Here is a 17560-nt window from a genome sequence, read left to right as displayed (position 1 = left end):
TGTTGTAATTCATATAATTCTATTTTTATGTGTAAAAATAAAATAAAAATAAATATTAAAATTAAATTATTATTTCTCTCAGGAAAGACGTATCTTCTCCTATATAAAGGAACTTCCTCTCCTTCAATTATCACCGAAGCTAGAAGGATTGACTTGTTGAAGAGAGGTAGGATCCAACTCCTTTCTTAATAGTTTTGATTTATGTTTTAAATATTTGATATTATAATTATTAAATTTTTATGATGCATGATAATATTTTAATTTAGTTTTTTATAATTAATTAATAATGATCATTGAATTTAATATTAGAATTATAATTTAATCTTATGTTGATAAATGCTTTAGACTTTTAAGCTTAAATAAATTTTAAGATGAATTTAATTACTGAGATTCTTAATTTTAGAATAAGACAATAATTTCGATTTATTTAATTAAATATATCTCTGAATTATATATGACTTTAATAAAAAGGGTCAAATTGGAGTTTAAACTGAGTCAAGTTAATCAGTCATACTAGCCCATGTATTTCAAATATAATCTAGCCCATATGATTAGATACGACCAAGCTAATATAACTAAATCTAATTCATACGACTAGACACGAGTTAAGTATAATCCAACTCATGTAACTAAGCATAACGTAGCATGGTGAACTCCTCTCATGATCTACGTAGGCTCAGCCCAACCCACGAGACATGCACAACTCAACTTAAGCAACAACCTCTTTTGCGTAGCCCACTACACCTTAGTCCAACTTGCTATTTGGGAGAGACATATGAAACATAAGTAGCAAGTTCAAGACTTAGGTGGATTGATCTAATCTAGATTAGTACTATGTAGTCTAGTCCAATTTCCTTCTCCTTATTAGTTTAATCTTATTAATTGATTGAATCAAACTAGTTTGATCGATTTAGAATGATTCTAAATCCATTTGATCGATTCAAGTTTATTTGACTCAATTAAATTCAATCAAATCTAAATTATATAAGTCTAAAATAATTTTAGATTGATTCAATAAGAATTAAAGATTAATTTAAGTCTAGATCAAATTAATTAAACTGTTCGATTAGGATTCAGATCAATTGATGGCTGTTAAGATACCTGCATGCTGTGTAAATGCACTACCCTTGGGTGAATAAAACCTTATATCATGCAAAATAATAATAATAATAAATAAATAAATAAAAAAAATAATAAATAATAAAAGAAAAAGTAGAGAGACGCATGTTAATGATGCTAATAGATAATGCCACCAGCTTTGTTATATTATTATGAATAGGATTCACTTTCCTTCTCTATCCACTTATTCCTTACCTTATGCTATCATAGTGTAGCTTCATATATATAATAGTTTGATCTGACTGATTCAAATAAATTATGGGGTTCAATTGTTGTCAAGTCACGAAGGTTATAGATATATGTGCGATAGAGGTAAAGACTGGGGTGCAAGCAACATGAGAGCTAAAGAGCAAGACGAGATATCGGTGGTGGTGGAGGAGAAGCTCCAACATTTGTTTCGGATTCTCAATGCCATAAAGTATTCCGAGGACAAGCGCCATCGTTTGTCTCGGATTCCTCAAGACACGAAGGATGCCGAGACGTTCTCCTACTTCAGTCAAGATCCCTGGGAGTACTTTGGCTTTCATGGCGCACGTACTGCGGAGGCAACTACGAAAGATGAAGGTGGCAAGAAGCCGAGCGAAGATGACGAGCTCCTCCTGCAGCATTCATCTCAGATTCGTAAAGACATGAAGGAGGAGGACTCCGGGGACTTCACTCAAAACCCCAATGAGCATATTGGTCAACATGGCCCGCGTGGACCACCAAAAGAAGAAGAGAGGAAACGTAGGAAGAAGAAGCCGGTGCATCAAAAATGAGAATAATTAAGACGAGAGAAAACGATGTTCTTGTGTTCGACGACACTTCTTATCAAATGAGAATAATTAAGACGAGAGAAAATGATAATAATACAAGAAGAATATTATAGAGAATCAACAACAGAAATATAAATTATAAAACAACATGCCTAAGACTTACGTAATTCGACACTTCTTATCAAATGAAAATTCTTTAATAAGTAAGAAGAAATTAAGTATTTTTTAAATTAACACACCCCATCTCGTATTTTTATGTACACCCCTTTTACGAATTTTGAAAGAATCTCTTTATCCTCGACAATACTCAAGGTGTTTATAGAACAATCAAGTTTAATTTGTATATTGTTCCTTTCCTTCGTATAAAACCATTCCTATGTTTGAATTACTTGTTCTTTAAGAACCCTAACAATAGAAATCCAAAAATACTTCTGGTCCCCAATATTACATTTCTTATCATGGTGAAGCTTCATCAGAATAAGAAGCTACTATGTTCTTCGTATAATCAACACTTTTAGCACCCAAAAGAATCAGAACACTTGGATGATGTGGTGTAGATGTCCCCCTATCTCCTGGCTTAAATGGCTAGCTAACTAAGATGCTTGCATTATGTGTGAATGCATTGACCTTCGATGAATAAAACCTTGTATCATGCAAAAAAGGAAAAAGAAGAGACACACATGTTAATGATGCCAACAGATAAAGCCACAAGTTTTGCTTTTCGAATCATGGATAGACTTCACTTCCTTCTCTTTCCACTCTTATTCCTTTCCTTATGCCATCATACTGTAGCTTCATATATAAAATAGTTTTCTTCTTTATTGACCTGATCGATTCAAATAAATTATGGAGTTCAATTACCGTGAAGTCACGAAGGTTATAAATACAAGTGCAGTAGAATTGTTGTAAGACGTACAAACTCGGGTGCAAGCAACATGAGCGGTAAAGAGCAAGAGAAGACAGCGGTCATGGTGGAGGAGAAACTCCAACATTTGTTTGGGATTCTTAAAGCCAAAAAGGTTGCCGAGGACAAGATCCATCATTGCTATCAGACTCTTAAAGAGATGAAGGATGTTGAGGAATTCTCGTACTTCATTCAAGATCCCTGGGAGTATTTTGGCTTTCATGGCGCACATACTGTGAAGGCAGCAACTACGAAAGATGAAGGTGGCGAGAAGACGAGCGAAGACGACGACCTCCTGCTGAATTCGTTTCAGATTCTTCAAGACATGAATGAGGAGGACTTCCGGTACTTCACTCAGAATCCCGATGCGTATTTTCGCTTATGTGCCTCACGTCGACCACCAAAATAAGAAGAAGAAGAAGAAGGTTCGTGTGTGAATATACTGGTGTGATGTATCTTAGATGTATGTTCCCCATCTCGTGACTTGAAGATTCGTGTGTGAATATACTGGTGATGAATACAACATCAAATCATGCCAAAAATGAAAATACAAATACCCCACTAAAATCCCAAGTCTCATCATTGATTATATTTTAGGAGCAACCGAGGGTGTACATGAGAGTGTCAAGATCATGCATCCCGGTTTTGTCCACCTAAGCTACATAATTGATGTATTTATTCTACGCAACAAAGGGTAGCACAGGATGATGACATATTGATCAAAGGCTCCCCTCCTTTATCATTGATTGCATCACATGATCATAGACAGAGGCTCTAAATCACCAAAATAATTGGATTTCTTTGTTCACGACATGTTTGGGGATCATGAAGGAGACGTGATTCTTTACACGATGTCAATGACAGCAAGAGGCCATGCCTTCAAGCTCCTCGTTTTGGCCTGAGGAAGTGGAAGGATCTATAGGAAATGCCCACTCATTTATTCGAGTTAGGTTGATGTGGATTGGCGCAAGTCACACAAGTGTTGATGAATCTATTCCCTCGTCAACTTTAGCTTTCTTTTCCTTGTGGTTCTTCTAATTCAATTCACGTCCCAATATATTTTTCTCTTTAATCATGATTTCAATCCAAGCCGTCAATTTTTCTCTACAGGGAGTAAATCATATGATGAAATTTCAAACTCTCAATATGAAATATTTTCGGTATAAGAAAATATATAATAATAATTTAAATATTTAATCTAAGGATAAATAAAATCAGATAATTAATTAATACAGCTAAATTCGATGGCAGATATTTCCCCATTTTGTAGAGGGTATTAAGGTCAATTAGGGTGTAGATCGTGAATATAATAAAACAAGCTCTACAAAGAAAAAGGGAGCCGTGCGATCTGACCCACCTTCGCCTACAAAGCGGAGAGGGTCGACCTTCGCCTCTTATTCCCGAGAGCTCTCTCTCTCTCTCTCTCTCTCTCTCTCTCTCTCTTCCGCGCTTGAAGGCGATCAGCTGTGCCATTGCCATCTCTTCCTTCTGCCTTTTGTTTCATTCGGTAAGGTATGCTGCTTTTGGATCTCTGTTTGTGATCTATAACCCCTGTTTTGTGTTTAGCATCTGCTTCTTTCTTCTGAGAAATGTGAGTTGAGAAGATGAATCGGGGAGCGATCTAATCGGGCAATGTTGTGCTGAATGCATCGGTCTAAGAATACTGTAGTCTGTAGTTTGCCATGGAATTAAGCCGTTCAGTTATCAGGGAATCATGATTTGTTCTTCGTCTTCTTCTTCGGTGTCATTTAGACACTATGGGCCACTTATTGATGTTATCGTAAAGTGACAGTAGTTGCAAGGTCAAAACCTTTGTCCTCTTTCTCCGGTTTCCTTACCGATGTGTTTGCTTCGACAATGGCTTCGACAACCTTTTCTCTTCTCTGTTCCCTGTTCGACGCGCGTCATGCTAGGTAAAAGATCCCAACTTTCTTGCTTCTCTCCTTCCAGGTCTGCATCTTTCTCGTCGGAGCGATGAGAGCAGAGCACACTCGGATGCCCAAGGTGGGATTTTTCTCCCAGAATTGAACTCCTTTCGCAGTGTAGTTTTCCTTATCTGCTATCAAAAACTTATTACGGAGATTGTTCGCAGTCTTCTTCTTGGACAAAGACCGTTGTCTGGAAATGGTTCCACTCGAAGAACGCAGAGTCCTCCTCTGACCGCAACAGTAAGCCCAGTCCTCCCACTGCCACTTCCTGTCCCTCGATCTCTTCGCTTTTGTCTTTCTTCCTCGCTTTATGATTGAAAGCTTGCTTCTTTCTCTCCCCCGCCCCCGTCCCCGTCCCGTTTTTTTCTTTTTGGATAAAAAGCAGATAAACTTGGAGAGCAACAAAGGAGGAAGAGCTGTTCGGACAAGGACAGCAGCGTGCTCGGAATAAGGGACTTGTCAGGTACTTTGCTACCGCCTCCTTCGTTCCCCTCTCTTAAACGTACTAAGCGCATTTAGTTGACGACGATGACACAACATGAAAAGCTTCGATCTTTTCCTCTGTTTCTGTGAGTAAATAGGTGGGTGGGTGGTGGAGCGCTCCGGCAATCTCGAACCTCCCCCTTCGCAAGACAAGTCACTAGCCGGCTCTTCTCTGCCCACCGAGAACCTCCGGTAGCGAGCATTAATCCATCCCATGGAGAATATTTTGGAGTTGATACCACCTCATTTTTCTTACTCAGCAGTGCACTAATCGTCCTCTATAATTGTTGCGCATATGCTGCTGATGATGGTGGGAGAAGGGTGTTCGTGGGGACATGGAACGTGGGAGGGCGACCACCCCACGGTGGGCTCAACCTAAGAGATTGGCTCATGAACACGCCGTCTTCCCCTGCAGACATCTATGTCCTCGGGTACTGCATCGAACCTATCACATAAAAGATCACTTTCTGCCAATTATCATGATGATTCCCTCTCTCCCTCTGCTCCTTTCCCTAAAAGATAAACATTTAGCAACTTAATCTACTTCTTTCGGCTGTTCTGGAATTGGAGTTTGCTGTGACTCGTTGTGAAGAACATGATGACATGAATGGAGCCAAGTCACACGCACCGAGAAGGATGATGTGAAGGAGCAAGAAGAGTCCTTTCCACTCCTTCCCTGGAAGCAGTGAGAGGACAAGAAGGTGTAGGGAATCAACGAAGTCTGGCACTCGCAGTAAAGGCGGATGGCCGCGAGAGTTGTTGACTTAGTGTACACTACCATTCCTGTGCAAGTGTCTGACCCATCAGCAGGAGACATCCTCACCATTCGACTGCTCTGCAGCAAATTACTCGGTCTAAAATGTGTCTGGCCCTGTGCCGCAGGTTTCAGGAGATCGTCCCCTTGAACGCCGGGAATGTGCTGGGCCCCGAGGACAAGGGCCCCGCGGGTAGGTGGCTCTCCCTCATTGGTCAGACGCTGGACTCCCACCACAGGGCCGCCCCTGGCGTTCCCAATCGTTGCACCAACGCCGCGGAGAAGCGGAGGGTCAGCTTCCCAGACCTCTCGTCCGTTGAGCTTGGGCTGGAGGAGGCCGAAGACGGCGGTGAGGAGTCGCTCATGCGGCGCTGCGAGGAGTACCACCTCGTGGCAAGCAAGCAGATGGTGGGGATCTTCCTCTGTGTTTGGGTGCGAACCAGGCTGGTGCAGTGCATCACCAGCCTCGAGGTCTCCTGCGTCGGCAGGGGCATCATGGGCTGCATGGGAAACAAGGTTCGTAGGATCAGCTCAGTTACTGTTCTTGGAAACATGGATGATGTGATCGGCCGCAGGGATCGACCTCCGTCAGCATGACACTTCACCGGACCACGTTCTGCTTCGTTTGCACGCATCTGGCTTCCGGGGAGAGAGATGAAGATGAGGGCCGAAGGAACTCCGATGTGCTGGAGATCATGAAGAGGACGAGGTTCCCACAAGCACGCAGGAGGATTCCAGGAGCAGCATCACCTCGTTGTCCACGGACAATACTGGAGCATGAGTAAGCCTTAATAAAAGGAAGCTTTGGTCTATGCGTATATGATAGTATCTAATCCTTCATCGATGGTTTTTATCTTTGCAGTAAGATCATATGGCTTGGAGATCTTAATTATCGACTAGCTTCCACCGGCAACGACACAAACGAACTGTTAAAGAAGCAAGACTGGCAAGGCTTATTAGAGAAGGACCAGGTGAGTCGAAGACACGCAGCACGATCCAGTTTAAGGCTACCATCACTGATCGATTAGGTTATTTGTATGAATGGCTGCAGCTTCGTATACAACACAAAGCAGGGGGAGTGTTTGCTGGGTGGGAGGAAGGGAGGATATGTTTCCCTCCGACTTACAAATACATTTCTAATTCCGACATTTATGATATGAATTGGGCAAATTCAAGAGACAAAAGACGCACCCCAGCTTGGTAAATGCCTCCTCTAATTCTCTCCTTTCATCTTGTTTTAAGCTTCCTACTATATCGATAGATAGATGTCAGAGTTGTGTCATGTGACTGACTGACTCTCCAATTGGACAGGCGGCTGAGGTTGTTTGACTTTGACCTGCCCAATTTGCATGGCATGTTGGGATTAAGAATCAAAGTCTGTCATAGCTTTAATCTATGGCTACTACTGCCGCACATTGGCCGACCTCCTTTATTCTAGTCCAAGCACCCACGTTCGTGCGACCTACGCCTTGCTTAGGCTCTTTGACATTTTTGCCCCTTCTTCCCTTGTGTTATAGCAGATCTGCCGACACCATGGAGTTAACCATGGTCTATGTTTTGATCGCTGACATTGGTTGATCAACGACTAAGATTTGCATGTTCAAATCTTATTCTATGCTACGTTTTATTATCATATGTATGCATATATCTGATGCTGTGCATGGGATGTGCTGCAACAGGTGCGACCGTATACTATGGCGAGGGAAGGGGATGAAGCAAATGTGGTACGTGAGAGGAGAGTCGCGGTTCTCCGACCACCGGCCGGTAAGCTCCCTCTTCGCTGTACAGTTGGACGACGGACACCACGGTGTGGCAGCCGACCAGCACAGAACAGCGGGAGCAGATTCAAGAGGCAGCAGCTCGCCGTGCTCATCATCATGGGGGAAGGTGCAGGCCGAGGAGATGTTCCTCGTAGGAAGAACACACAGCTGCTTGGAAGCCAGCAGATTCTGAAACCTTTTGAGGGAACCCATTGTTTAATCCCGGAGCTCAGATCCTAATTTGCCATCCAAAGAATAGGCAGAAACACGAGGGAGAAGAAGAGGCCAACTGTGTTCACAAAAGGTCTCATTGATTCAATTCACCGAACACCTGGTAGGCGCGTGCAGAGAGGAGAGGCCAAAGGCGGCCTTCGCACGTCTAACCACGTGCTCGAGACCGGAGAGAAGGCAACCTTGTCAACTGACGGAATCTAATAATTGTGGCCGCCGCATCTAGGAGAAACGGTGCCATGCTTTTGACATTAAGATAGAGAATAAAAAGTGCGATGATTTAGAAGCCAACAGGAATTTGCATACCGCGGCAAACCAAACGGATGGCAGCTTTTGAGCTCCCTCTTTCTGTCATCATCATCCTCTGCTCTCCTTCTCCTACCAGTTTTGGGCGCTGTGCAATAGCGTGCAAGAAAAGTAGGGAACAAAGAGGAACGCCGACTCAGTTCGATGTTGTCGACGAAAAGAAAATACTGTACATACGTCAATTGATCGAACATGTGAAGCTCACATGGTCTTCACGGTATGAATGTGGTGGTGGACTGTCACCACCATGTTATACACTGGAAATACTACAAGTGAAAAATCACCGCTTGCTGCCATTTGCAATTGACAACAGAGGCACCAAAACAATTAATGATGAACAGGTTCATGAGCTTAAACACCTTGCCTGAAACATGTCACAGAGTTCAGGAAACAACTCATTCCATCTTATTCCTTTAGAATCGGAAACAGAAGAGTTTTAATGAGGATGACTGATCGGATCAGGCTGCATTGCTTTCTGTACAAGCTCAGTCTGCTCCTGGACGTGAACCGAGTAGAAACCGGTAGCTGTTGCAGCAGAAGGTGCCCTTCCAACATATTTGATATCTTCAAAAGTCCCCCGACCTAGCATCCTCATCGTGGTATATAGGCGAGGAGTGATGTAACCGTATGCACCCATGTTCATCGGCTCTTCCTGACACCAGACGATCTCTGCATCTGTGGAAACACATATGACGAGATTGAAGTTAGTCACAAAATAGTGTACCAGCAAAGTTGTAAGTAAACACACAACATGTGCAGGGTAGGAAGCAGAAAGCAACATGAATAGATGCAGCAGCTCTACATACCCATAAGGGACAAGTTGTAATTTAAAAGACACCATGGGATGACAAGAAGTTTGGCCTTTAATCCTAAAATTTTGTTATTCATGCTGCTGCAAAGCTTTTTAGTTGAACTTTTACTGAACTTTGTGGGTAAACTTGTCAAGTCAGAGCTGAAACTGATGCTGAACAACATGACTTGCAACAAGCATGAAAGGGCAGCTAAGAACACAAGATTCAGCCAAGATTCATCCCTAGCTAATCTGATTGCCAGCAGCCCAAATTCATCCTGATACAATTGAATAGGATGAATCCCCAGCAATGGCAGGGAAGCCCAATGCGATATGCTATAAAATGAGTCAAAATCCAGTAACATTCCTGGCCCAGCTGACAGTTATGTATATGACAATAAACAAATTTAACAAAACACTTGAAAGGAAGTTCCACTGAAGATGGGAACTAAAAGCAGTTAGCATAAAGAAAATGCATCTGTGGTGATCAAACAGAGGAGCCCATACTTGGATATCGCTTAAGCTCTCTTTGAATTAGGTCATAAGGGAATGGGCAGAGCTGTTCGACTCTACAAATTGCAACATCCTTACGGTCCAACTTCTTACGTTCTTCGTGAAGTTCATAGTAGACCTGCAAAGACCATATTTCAACAGAAATGAACTAGTTGGATCATTTAAAATGGTGAAAAAAAAAAAACAAGCAAGCTCAAATGTTCTAGAGAAGAAAGATGTGAAATCATATAACTTGCCTTTCCAGAGCACAAGATGAGACGATTAATACCCTCCTCAACTTCTTTGTGATTATTCTGGTCCTTTACAAGGCGCTTGAAGCGTGTTCCTTGCATATCAAATCCTGGATGGCCCTCCAGATCATCAAACTCGGATAGATTTGATTTGCAGTCCTTATGACGAAGCAGGTTCTTGGGAGACATTACAATCAGAGGTTTCCGGAACTCCCTATGGATCTAGATGGCAAATTAAACAATGACTTCAGCTTAATTCCACGACAAAAATATAAAGTATATTTCAGAACACTACCTGACGTCGCAGAACATGGAAATAATTAGCAGGAGTTGTCACATTGACAATTTGCCAATTACATTCCTGGATTTGTTTCCGTAGAGTTGGTTCCATCTCAGGAATTACATACGGGTTATCGTCGCTCATCTGTTTAACACAGTAAAACATCAATTTTCAGATAAACACTATAACTATAATACTTCAAGTAGCTTAAAAAAGTGTAAGAAATTATAACATTAATTGGTAATAATATTCTTATATAGCTCAAATGAAATTGATGCAATGAAACTACATCATTGAAACCATTAATCACCTTCTCAAGCCATAGAAAATAATGGCCAAAGAAAATGTAGAGCTCTACAAGTCAAGATAGACATGCAATTGCAACCAAATACACAACAGTATCTCTTATGATGTACCTGAACTTTACTTACAATATCAGTGAGAAAAGCAATGAACTAGTGGATGAACAATGACCTTGGGAAAGGGGGAAAGAAAAATAAACATCTACACATAACAAAGCCAGCGCTACCTGATCTAGAAGTAGATACAAGCATGGAAATCAAATGCAAATATAGAAGCCGATCTGCTTAACGATAAAAATGACAGATGACTTAAATGTGATAAACAACACATGATAGTTATAATAAATTACCTGGAGGAAACGCTCCAGTCGTGCACTTGAATGTTCTGGGCCTTGACCATCATAACCATGGGGAAGTAGAAGAACAAGCCCAGTTTGGCGAAGCCACTTGGATTCTCCACTGCTCAAAAACTGATCAAACATTACCTGAGCACCATTCGAGAAGTCACCAAACTGAGCTTCCCAAAGTACCAATGAATTAGGATTTTCCATTGAGTATCCTGATTCAAATCCAAGGACAGCAAACTCTGAAAGCGAACTGCAATTTGAATGGAGTGTAAAAAGATCATACTCATTACAACATAACACAAATGGTGGAGGCTAATTCATGTATACAGTAACTCAAGTGCATACCATGCCAGTTCTTGGACAACTACGAATTGGTCCTACTTTTAAGACAACAACCTTAAGTTATCCCAACAAAAGCATGCAAGCATACAAAGATGAAATACATATGTAAAGTTTTTCAAGACACTATCTTCAAAGAAAATTAGATGCCAAAATAGGAAAAAATTCCACTGTTATCATGTGTTTTTGATAAATAGGACAAATGAAAGGCCCATGAGAACCTACAATGCTTCGAGTACCAACAGAAGCAGTAATAGGTATTCATCCTTTTGTGATTTCGCAAGTCACCTCCATTTCCAGGAACTTGCAATTAACACACCTCAGTGAAACTATTGCTTGAAAAAAATATACATTTCCAAGATAATCCAATTCTTTGGAAACCAACGGTGACACTTTCTAGGTGTAGAAAAGCATGCAAGTAAATGGTAAGGAAAAGAAAAGGTATTCAATGATTAGGAAAATCAATGGCATCCCACAATAAAGAATGAATATAATCAATAGCATCCACGGAGATTTAATTTTAATTGGCACGAAGAACAAAGTCATACCGGATCCAACCATCAGATGGTCACTAAAGGCTTTACCAGCATTTGTGAAAAATTTATACATCTGAACCATTTAGCAAAAGAATTGGTCAATCTATACAGTATCCAATTAATTGTGTGATCAATCCACCGTTAAAAAGCAAACAAACTGGATAGAAATAGCACAGATGAAAATGATAATGTTTACATGGTATTGATATAGATATGTGTACTAAAACTCCACTGATACAACATTTATGTTAAGAAGTCCAGACAAGCAAGAGCATTATACAGAACCAAATCATAACAACTCAATTATATGGCATTTATTGATCACGAATTATTTGACTTCCAAGAACATAAATCATATAATTAGGTGAGATTTATAAGTTAAGTTATCTGTGTCCATTAGTATATGAACCTACATAATAAAAAAGCAGAAAACTCGTAGTACAGACCTGTTGCTGACAGTGAACATCTCCTCATCCTGGTTCATCAGAACATGATCCAGAGGGCAGTACTTCTCTCCCGTTTGTTGGTCATGAATAACTGAATGGCGATGACTAAATGTACCTCTTTCGACATCTTGGCCACTCAACCTAACATGGTTTCCTTCTATGATAAGAGTAGCAAAAGCTAGCGCCTCTCCCATTGCCCAGTCAATGCCTTCCCCAGTTTCAATCATCTGACCACGTTGCTCGAAGATCTTTTTGACTGCTCTATGAGGCTTGAAATTTTCAGGAAGAGATGTAATGGCTTGTCCAACGCGCTTTAAAATCTCAGGTCTAACTCTGCAGAATGATTCAGAAGTTTACATTATGCATGACAAGAAGCCAACAGATTACAGGAAATTTAAAATCAACAAACAAGCAACTGTACCCAGTGTTTCGAATACGTGATATCTGTTCTGGAGATTTAAATCCTGTCCAAAATGCTGAAAGCCAGTCCCTCCTTTTTGGAACATAGTCTTTGCTATTAATGAACTCCTCGTTCAGAATGGAAGTGACTTTGCTGCGGATCCTATCAATCTCTTCTTTAGAGATCTCTCCTGTCTCTAAAAGCTCGTTTTGGTAAATTTCAAGTGCACTTGGATGATTCCGAATGACCTGCACGGTAGAAGAAATAATTATTTGCTAATTTGGTCGAAAAATATTTTTAAAAAACCTAAAAAGAGTAGAAATAGCATGTGCATGCAAACAAATAGAACTCGGAGTCACTGTTCTTATGACTTCACAGCTTAGCTATTTATGATTCATTACCATGCAAACAAAAAAAAGTTTAGCCATGCAAATAATGAGTGCAAGATAAAGGAAACTGCAAAGTTGCGTTAATGGAAAATAAACAATGTGTCAGAGAATATTAACAAATGCAAGCCAGTGTGCCAGAAACTGTTACACTGAAGAATTATTCACCTGATACATCTTTGGTTGTGTGAAAGAGGGTTCATCTATCTCATTGTGGCCAAATCGTCTGTAACAAACAACATCAACCACCACATCAGAATGGAATGTCATTCGCCACTCTGCTGCAAGCTCACAAACATGTACAACTGCTTCCATATCATCTCCATTGACATGAAAGATTGGTGCATTCAATGCTTTAGCAACGTCTGTACAGTATTGAGAAGACCTTCCTGACCTAGGATCAGTGGTGAAAGCAACCTGGTTGTTAATCACTATGTGAATTGTTCCACCAGTAGTGTAGTTGGGAAGAGCACTGAGATGTAGAGTCTCATAAACCACACCCTGCCCCGCAAAGCTTCCATCTCCATGGATCAATACACCCATATTTTTCATCCTCTTGGTATCATTGGAGTGGTATTGTTTTGCTCTTGTCTTCCCAATCACAACAGGATCAACAGCCTCCAAATGACTTGGATTGGCAACTAAAGACAAGTGAATCCTTTTCCCACCCCTGGTCGGCCTATCATATGAAGTACCCAAATGGTATTTCACATCACCAGTTCCTGTATACAACCCAACTTCTCCATCCACAGGCTTTGTGCCACCACTAAATTCACTAAAAATCTGACGCAACGGTTTCCTGACAACATTACCTAAGACATTCAACCTTCCTCTATGAGGCATTCCAATAACAATGCTCTCCACCCCTAGGTCAGCCGCTCTATCGAACATCTCCTTCATTCCTGGAATCAGGGTTTCTCCACCTTCGAGGCCAAACCTCTTTGCAGCTGTCCACTTGGTAGCTAAGAAATTCTCAAACTCAGTGCTCCAAATGAGCCTGTCAAGAATGACTTCACGACGATCCCGACTGTATTCCCTTGGTTTCACCGTCTCAATCTTGTCCCTTATCCAATTGCACTTATCCCTATCAGGGATGTGCATGTACTCATACCCCACATTCCCACAATATGCCTGCTCCAGTCTGTTCAATATCTCGCGGAGGGTCTGCACAGGGCGGTTCTCCGACAAGAAGCCGGCCATCCTCCACACACCAAGGAAGAATTCCCTATCCAAGTCTGCGTCCGTGAATCCATAGAGGCCCAAATCCAAATCCTCCGGAATCTCCCGCTCCTCTAGACCCAAAGGATCCAACTTGGCCTTCATGTGGCCGTTGACCTGGTAGGCCCTGACAAGCAGCAGCAATCTCATGCTCTCCTGGATGGTCTGGCCGGAGATTCCTGGCGAGGTGGCAGCCTGTCCAACAAAGTTCCTAAAGAAGTTGTCCCAGGATTCATCGACGCTGTTGGGGTCGGCTTCCCAGGCCCTCTGCAGCTCCTCCAAGTAGACACTGCTGGTGCCGTCGAGGAAGCTGTCGGACAGACGGGAGAGGGGCACGGGGCGGGGGATCGGCGCGGCTGACTCGGCCTTGCGTCTGAGGGCAGTGGAGTGGAAGGTCCGGGCCGGCGGAGGGGGCAGGGCACGCACTCTGGCGGTGTGATGCGGCGCTTGAGCCAGGTTTCTCCTAATTGCCGATGTGGCCACACCTGACACGGCCCTAAGCCACGCCATGGCGATGGATCTCGACTAAGAGGAGTCCACCGTGAGTAAAAACTTCAGCTTTCTTGCAGAACACCTGCCTGTCTCAGAGAACAAAGAGATCAAGACTAAAACATACACACCTCAACCTGAAAATACAATGAGAATTCACGGAATAAACATATAGAAAAAGAAGAAACGCTACCAACCTGCAAGAGATCTTGAAAAAAATAATATTCTGACGAATCAAAGCGAGAAAAAAGAATGAACGATCGAGAATTGGATGAGAAAGGATGAGACGGTACCTGACGAAAAGGGGTAGGGGAAGGCGAGACCCCGGGGCGAAGGTTCGTCTTCGGAGGGCGGAAGGCCCGGCACCAACTTTGCGTCGTACGCTGCTCACCGAGCACGGGAGCTTCTCTTATTCCGCTGGGTCTCTAAACTACACCCCTTTTTCGATACATGTACTCTCTCCCCATCATCTCATAATGTGGCATTTGAGTGAACAAATTGGGCGTCCGAGGGAATAAAGGGGGGTGTCAGTATCAGAAGGTGGAATACGCACCTTATTAAGCGACTTGTACGCGTGAAACGGTGACGCCATCTACCAAGCGCCGGTCCTCTATACAAGTGTACAGGACCGGAGTTGTTGAGCCTTCCCTGTCTCGGGCGCCACAGGATCGAGGTTTCGGCACCATTCATTCGTTTTAGACCGTAGATAAATAGGAGCCCCACCAGACCAACGGTGGTGATTTTAATGTACGCTACCATGATTCAGATTTGTACAGAGTTGTTTTGACAAAGGATTATGGGATTTTGTATATCATCGGTATCACTTTCGAGAGTAGATAGTATTAAGGACTCAGCATAGCTTATTTTGTATTTTATACATTCAATCATATTATATTGCCGGATAGTTGTGCTTCTTAAATGTATTGCTTATTTATCGAAATATATTCACATTAACTCCATTTTCGATGTTCAAACCAATTAGAAAGCCAACGGCAGATGAAACATTAGTGCACAATAATTTGTTCCTCATGCACATCTTACTTACCATGGGAAGTTCTACGACCCCGTGCATCATCCACGCGCAAACTTTTACGCATCAGGTGGGCGGCCATGATGGGACCGCGATGCAGCCCGCTGCGTAAGTTGTCCAAGACGGACTTGGACGTAGGCGTAGCTTGCCCGGCCGCCGTTCAAAAAGCCACGTGTAGATCATCGATAGCTCGCTCATGAAGGTTCGATTCATAAGAAAAAAAATATAAATTAATATCGTCAATCAATTTATTATCTTTGTATACGAAGAGGACAAGAGATAGACTGTTATAAATTATTATTTTTCTATCATCCACACGCATAAAAGGTCAAACGGAGATGGTTAGAGATGATTGAGGACTATCTTTTCATAAAATATTTTATATTCTATCCGATTAGGTATAAAAGTTTATTTTTAGCGTAATCATAAGGAGATCACTTTTAACATTTATGATCATACACATTTATCTCGAGTTACCAACTTAGGTATCGAAGAAATCGGGTCAAGAAATCTCTTCCGATTTCAATCTTCATATAAGTAGCACCTAGGAGCTCGATATTTTTATCTTGAAGGTATCTTGAACAACCCTACGCATATGAGTCTAGATCATATCGAGTCGACCAGGACGTCAATGACATCTTCTCATAATACTTTTGACATTAGAATGAGGGCTCAATGTCGTAGGAATGCCTGCCCTTAACCTTCTCGATGAATGCTCAAACGAATAGGCTTTGCCTATGACCTATAATATTATTACTAAAGGGGGCAGTAGTCACCCTTTCTACACATCGGTACGTCCACCTCGGAACAGATACTAACACAATACTAACACTTATTCAACGATCCAAATTTCTCACCCCTAGGGATCACCTTGAGCCACTTACTCGTCCTTGCTAATGTGTTCTTAAACCCCACTCAGCAAATATAAATGCTAACGGGAATGATACAAGCTATTGTTTTGCTTTTGCCCCAGTTAGCCTAATAGGTGATACCACCGGCTTAATTGTAGTACTTAGCTCCATTACTAACGGCACCCATTCAGGTTTCCTAACTCGACGTGATGCCAACATTCCAAGAGCGCTTAGACCTATCCAACTATCAACCGATGGGGCATTTCAACCCCAAATTATGGAATTCAAAAGATCACACCACCTTAAGTATGCTCGACCTAATTCCGAGGCTCAATCAACGGATTTGATGAAGGACTCCCTATAGATCCAACCATGGTAAATGAATCAATATTTAGATAAGATACGACCAAAGCTCTAGCAATCAAAAAGGGAAACTCTACTCAATCCCACCTCGGGTCAATTATTGTTCACCCAAAAAATCTAAGATGAACCAATTCCAATGAGCTTTTGTCTCCCATCATTGGAGATATTCGATGGTAATCTCAATCCAATAAAGCACATTGCAGCTTTCCACACTCGGATGTCATTGTATGGTACTTTGGATATCATAATGTGCCGCACCCTCCCAATCATGTTAAGAGGTATAAGACGAGAATGATATGCTTGCCTGAAGATACTTTCCATCCGCTCTTTCACCCAACTATCTAGAGAATTCAAACTTTACTTTCTTAAGAATGTATACCCTCAATTTTTAACGATAACACTCCTTGAACTTAGGTAAAGAGAAGAAGAAACGCTCATAAACTTCGTCACTCAATTTACAAATGAGATCTAAGACGTAGTAGATACTCATTCATCATTCATGATACAAACTTTTATGACGAGACTCAAGCCATGTTGTCTCTTTTAGTTATTAATAAAGAAACCACCGATAACTTTACATGAGATATTTCAAATAGTTAATCAAGATATTACCCAATAGTCTCGAAGGAGAAGCGACCACAGTCAGCCTCGACCCAAAGATCAACGTGATGGAGGAGAAAGCTTAACTCAAGACACCATCTATGAATCCTCGCGTAGGAACAAGGTTCAAATCTCCTAGTGTATTAGGATGTCTCAGTTGCATATTCCACTTACACCTATCGTAATGATAAACGGCTCGT

General features: G+C 41.7%; 2 protein-coding genes across 6 annotated transcripts; one reads left to right on the top strand and one right to left on the bottom strand.

The window, feature by feature from the left end:
* Positions 1–4137: 4137 nt before the first annotated feature.
* Positions 4138–8247, top strand: LOC103994060 (type I inositol polyphosphate 5-phosphatase 8-like). Of its 4 annotated transcripts, none has more exons than XM_065119548.1 (11): positions 4138–4290; positions 4729–4782; positions 4871–4946; positions 5089–5169; positions 5288–5381; positions 5510–5620; positions 6072–6459; positions 6519–6724; positions 6806–6914; positions 6995–7143; positions 7255–7604. In XM_065119548.1, exons 2-11 carry the CDS (start codon positions 4753–4755, stop codon positions 7379–7381), a joined length of 1371 nt encoding a protein of 456 aa, XP_064975620.1. In that variant the 5' UTR covers positions 4138–4290; positions 4729–4752; the 3' UTR covers positions 7382–7604. The 4 variants fall into 4 exon arrangements, with proteins under 4 accessions (XP_064975620.1, XP_018686085.2, XP_064975619.1 ...); XM_018830540.2 differs by lacking the exon at positions 7255–7604 and adding an exon at positions 7623–8247 and having other exon boundaries at positions 4139–4290; XM_018830539.2 differs by lacking the exon at positions 7255–7604 and adding an exon at positions 7623–8247 and having other exon boundaries at positions 4145–4285.
* Positions 8248–8366: 119 nt separating this feature from the next.
* LOC103994059 (uncharacterized) lies at positions 8367–14968 on the bottom strand. Of its 2 annotated transcripts, none has more exons than XM_009414328.3 (9): positions 14810–14968; positions 12978–14605; positions 12445–12671; positions 12024–12356; positions 10706–10952; positions 10069–10197; positions 9780–9995; positions 9538–9661; positions 8367–8915 (listed from the first exon to the last, which is right to left on the bottom strand). In XM_009414328.3, exons 2-9 carry the CDS (start codon positions 14535–14537, stop codon positions 8677–8679), a joined length of 3075 nt encoding a protein of 1024 aa, XP_009412603.2. In that variant the 5' UTR covers positions 14538–14605; positions 14810–14968; the 3' UTR covers positions 8367–8676. The 2 variants fall into 2 exon arrangements, with proteins under 2 accessions (XP_009412603.2, XP_009412604.2); XM_009414329.3 differs by having other exon boundaries at positions 12978–14601; positions 14810–14935.
* Positions 14969–17560: the final 2592 nt, after the last annotated feature.

Source organism: Musa acuminata, chromosome BXJ2-8 (genome assembly GCF_036884655.1).
Source record: "Musa acuminata AAA Group cultivar baxijiao chromosome BXJ2-8, Cavendish_Baxijiao_AAA, whole genome shotgun sequence".
In the NCBI taxonomy this organism is placed as follows: domain Eukaryota; kingdom Viridiplantae; phylum Streptophyta; class Magnoliopsida; order Zingiberales; family Musaceae; genus Musa; species Musa acuminata.
This window is presented reverse-complemented; position numbering and strand designations above follow the sequence as displayed.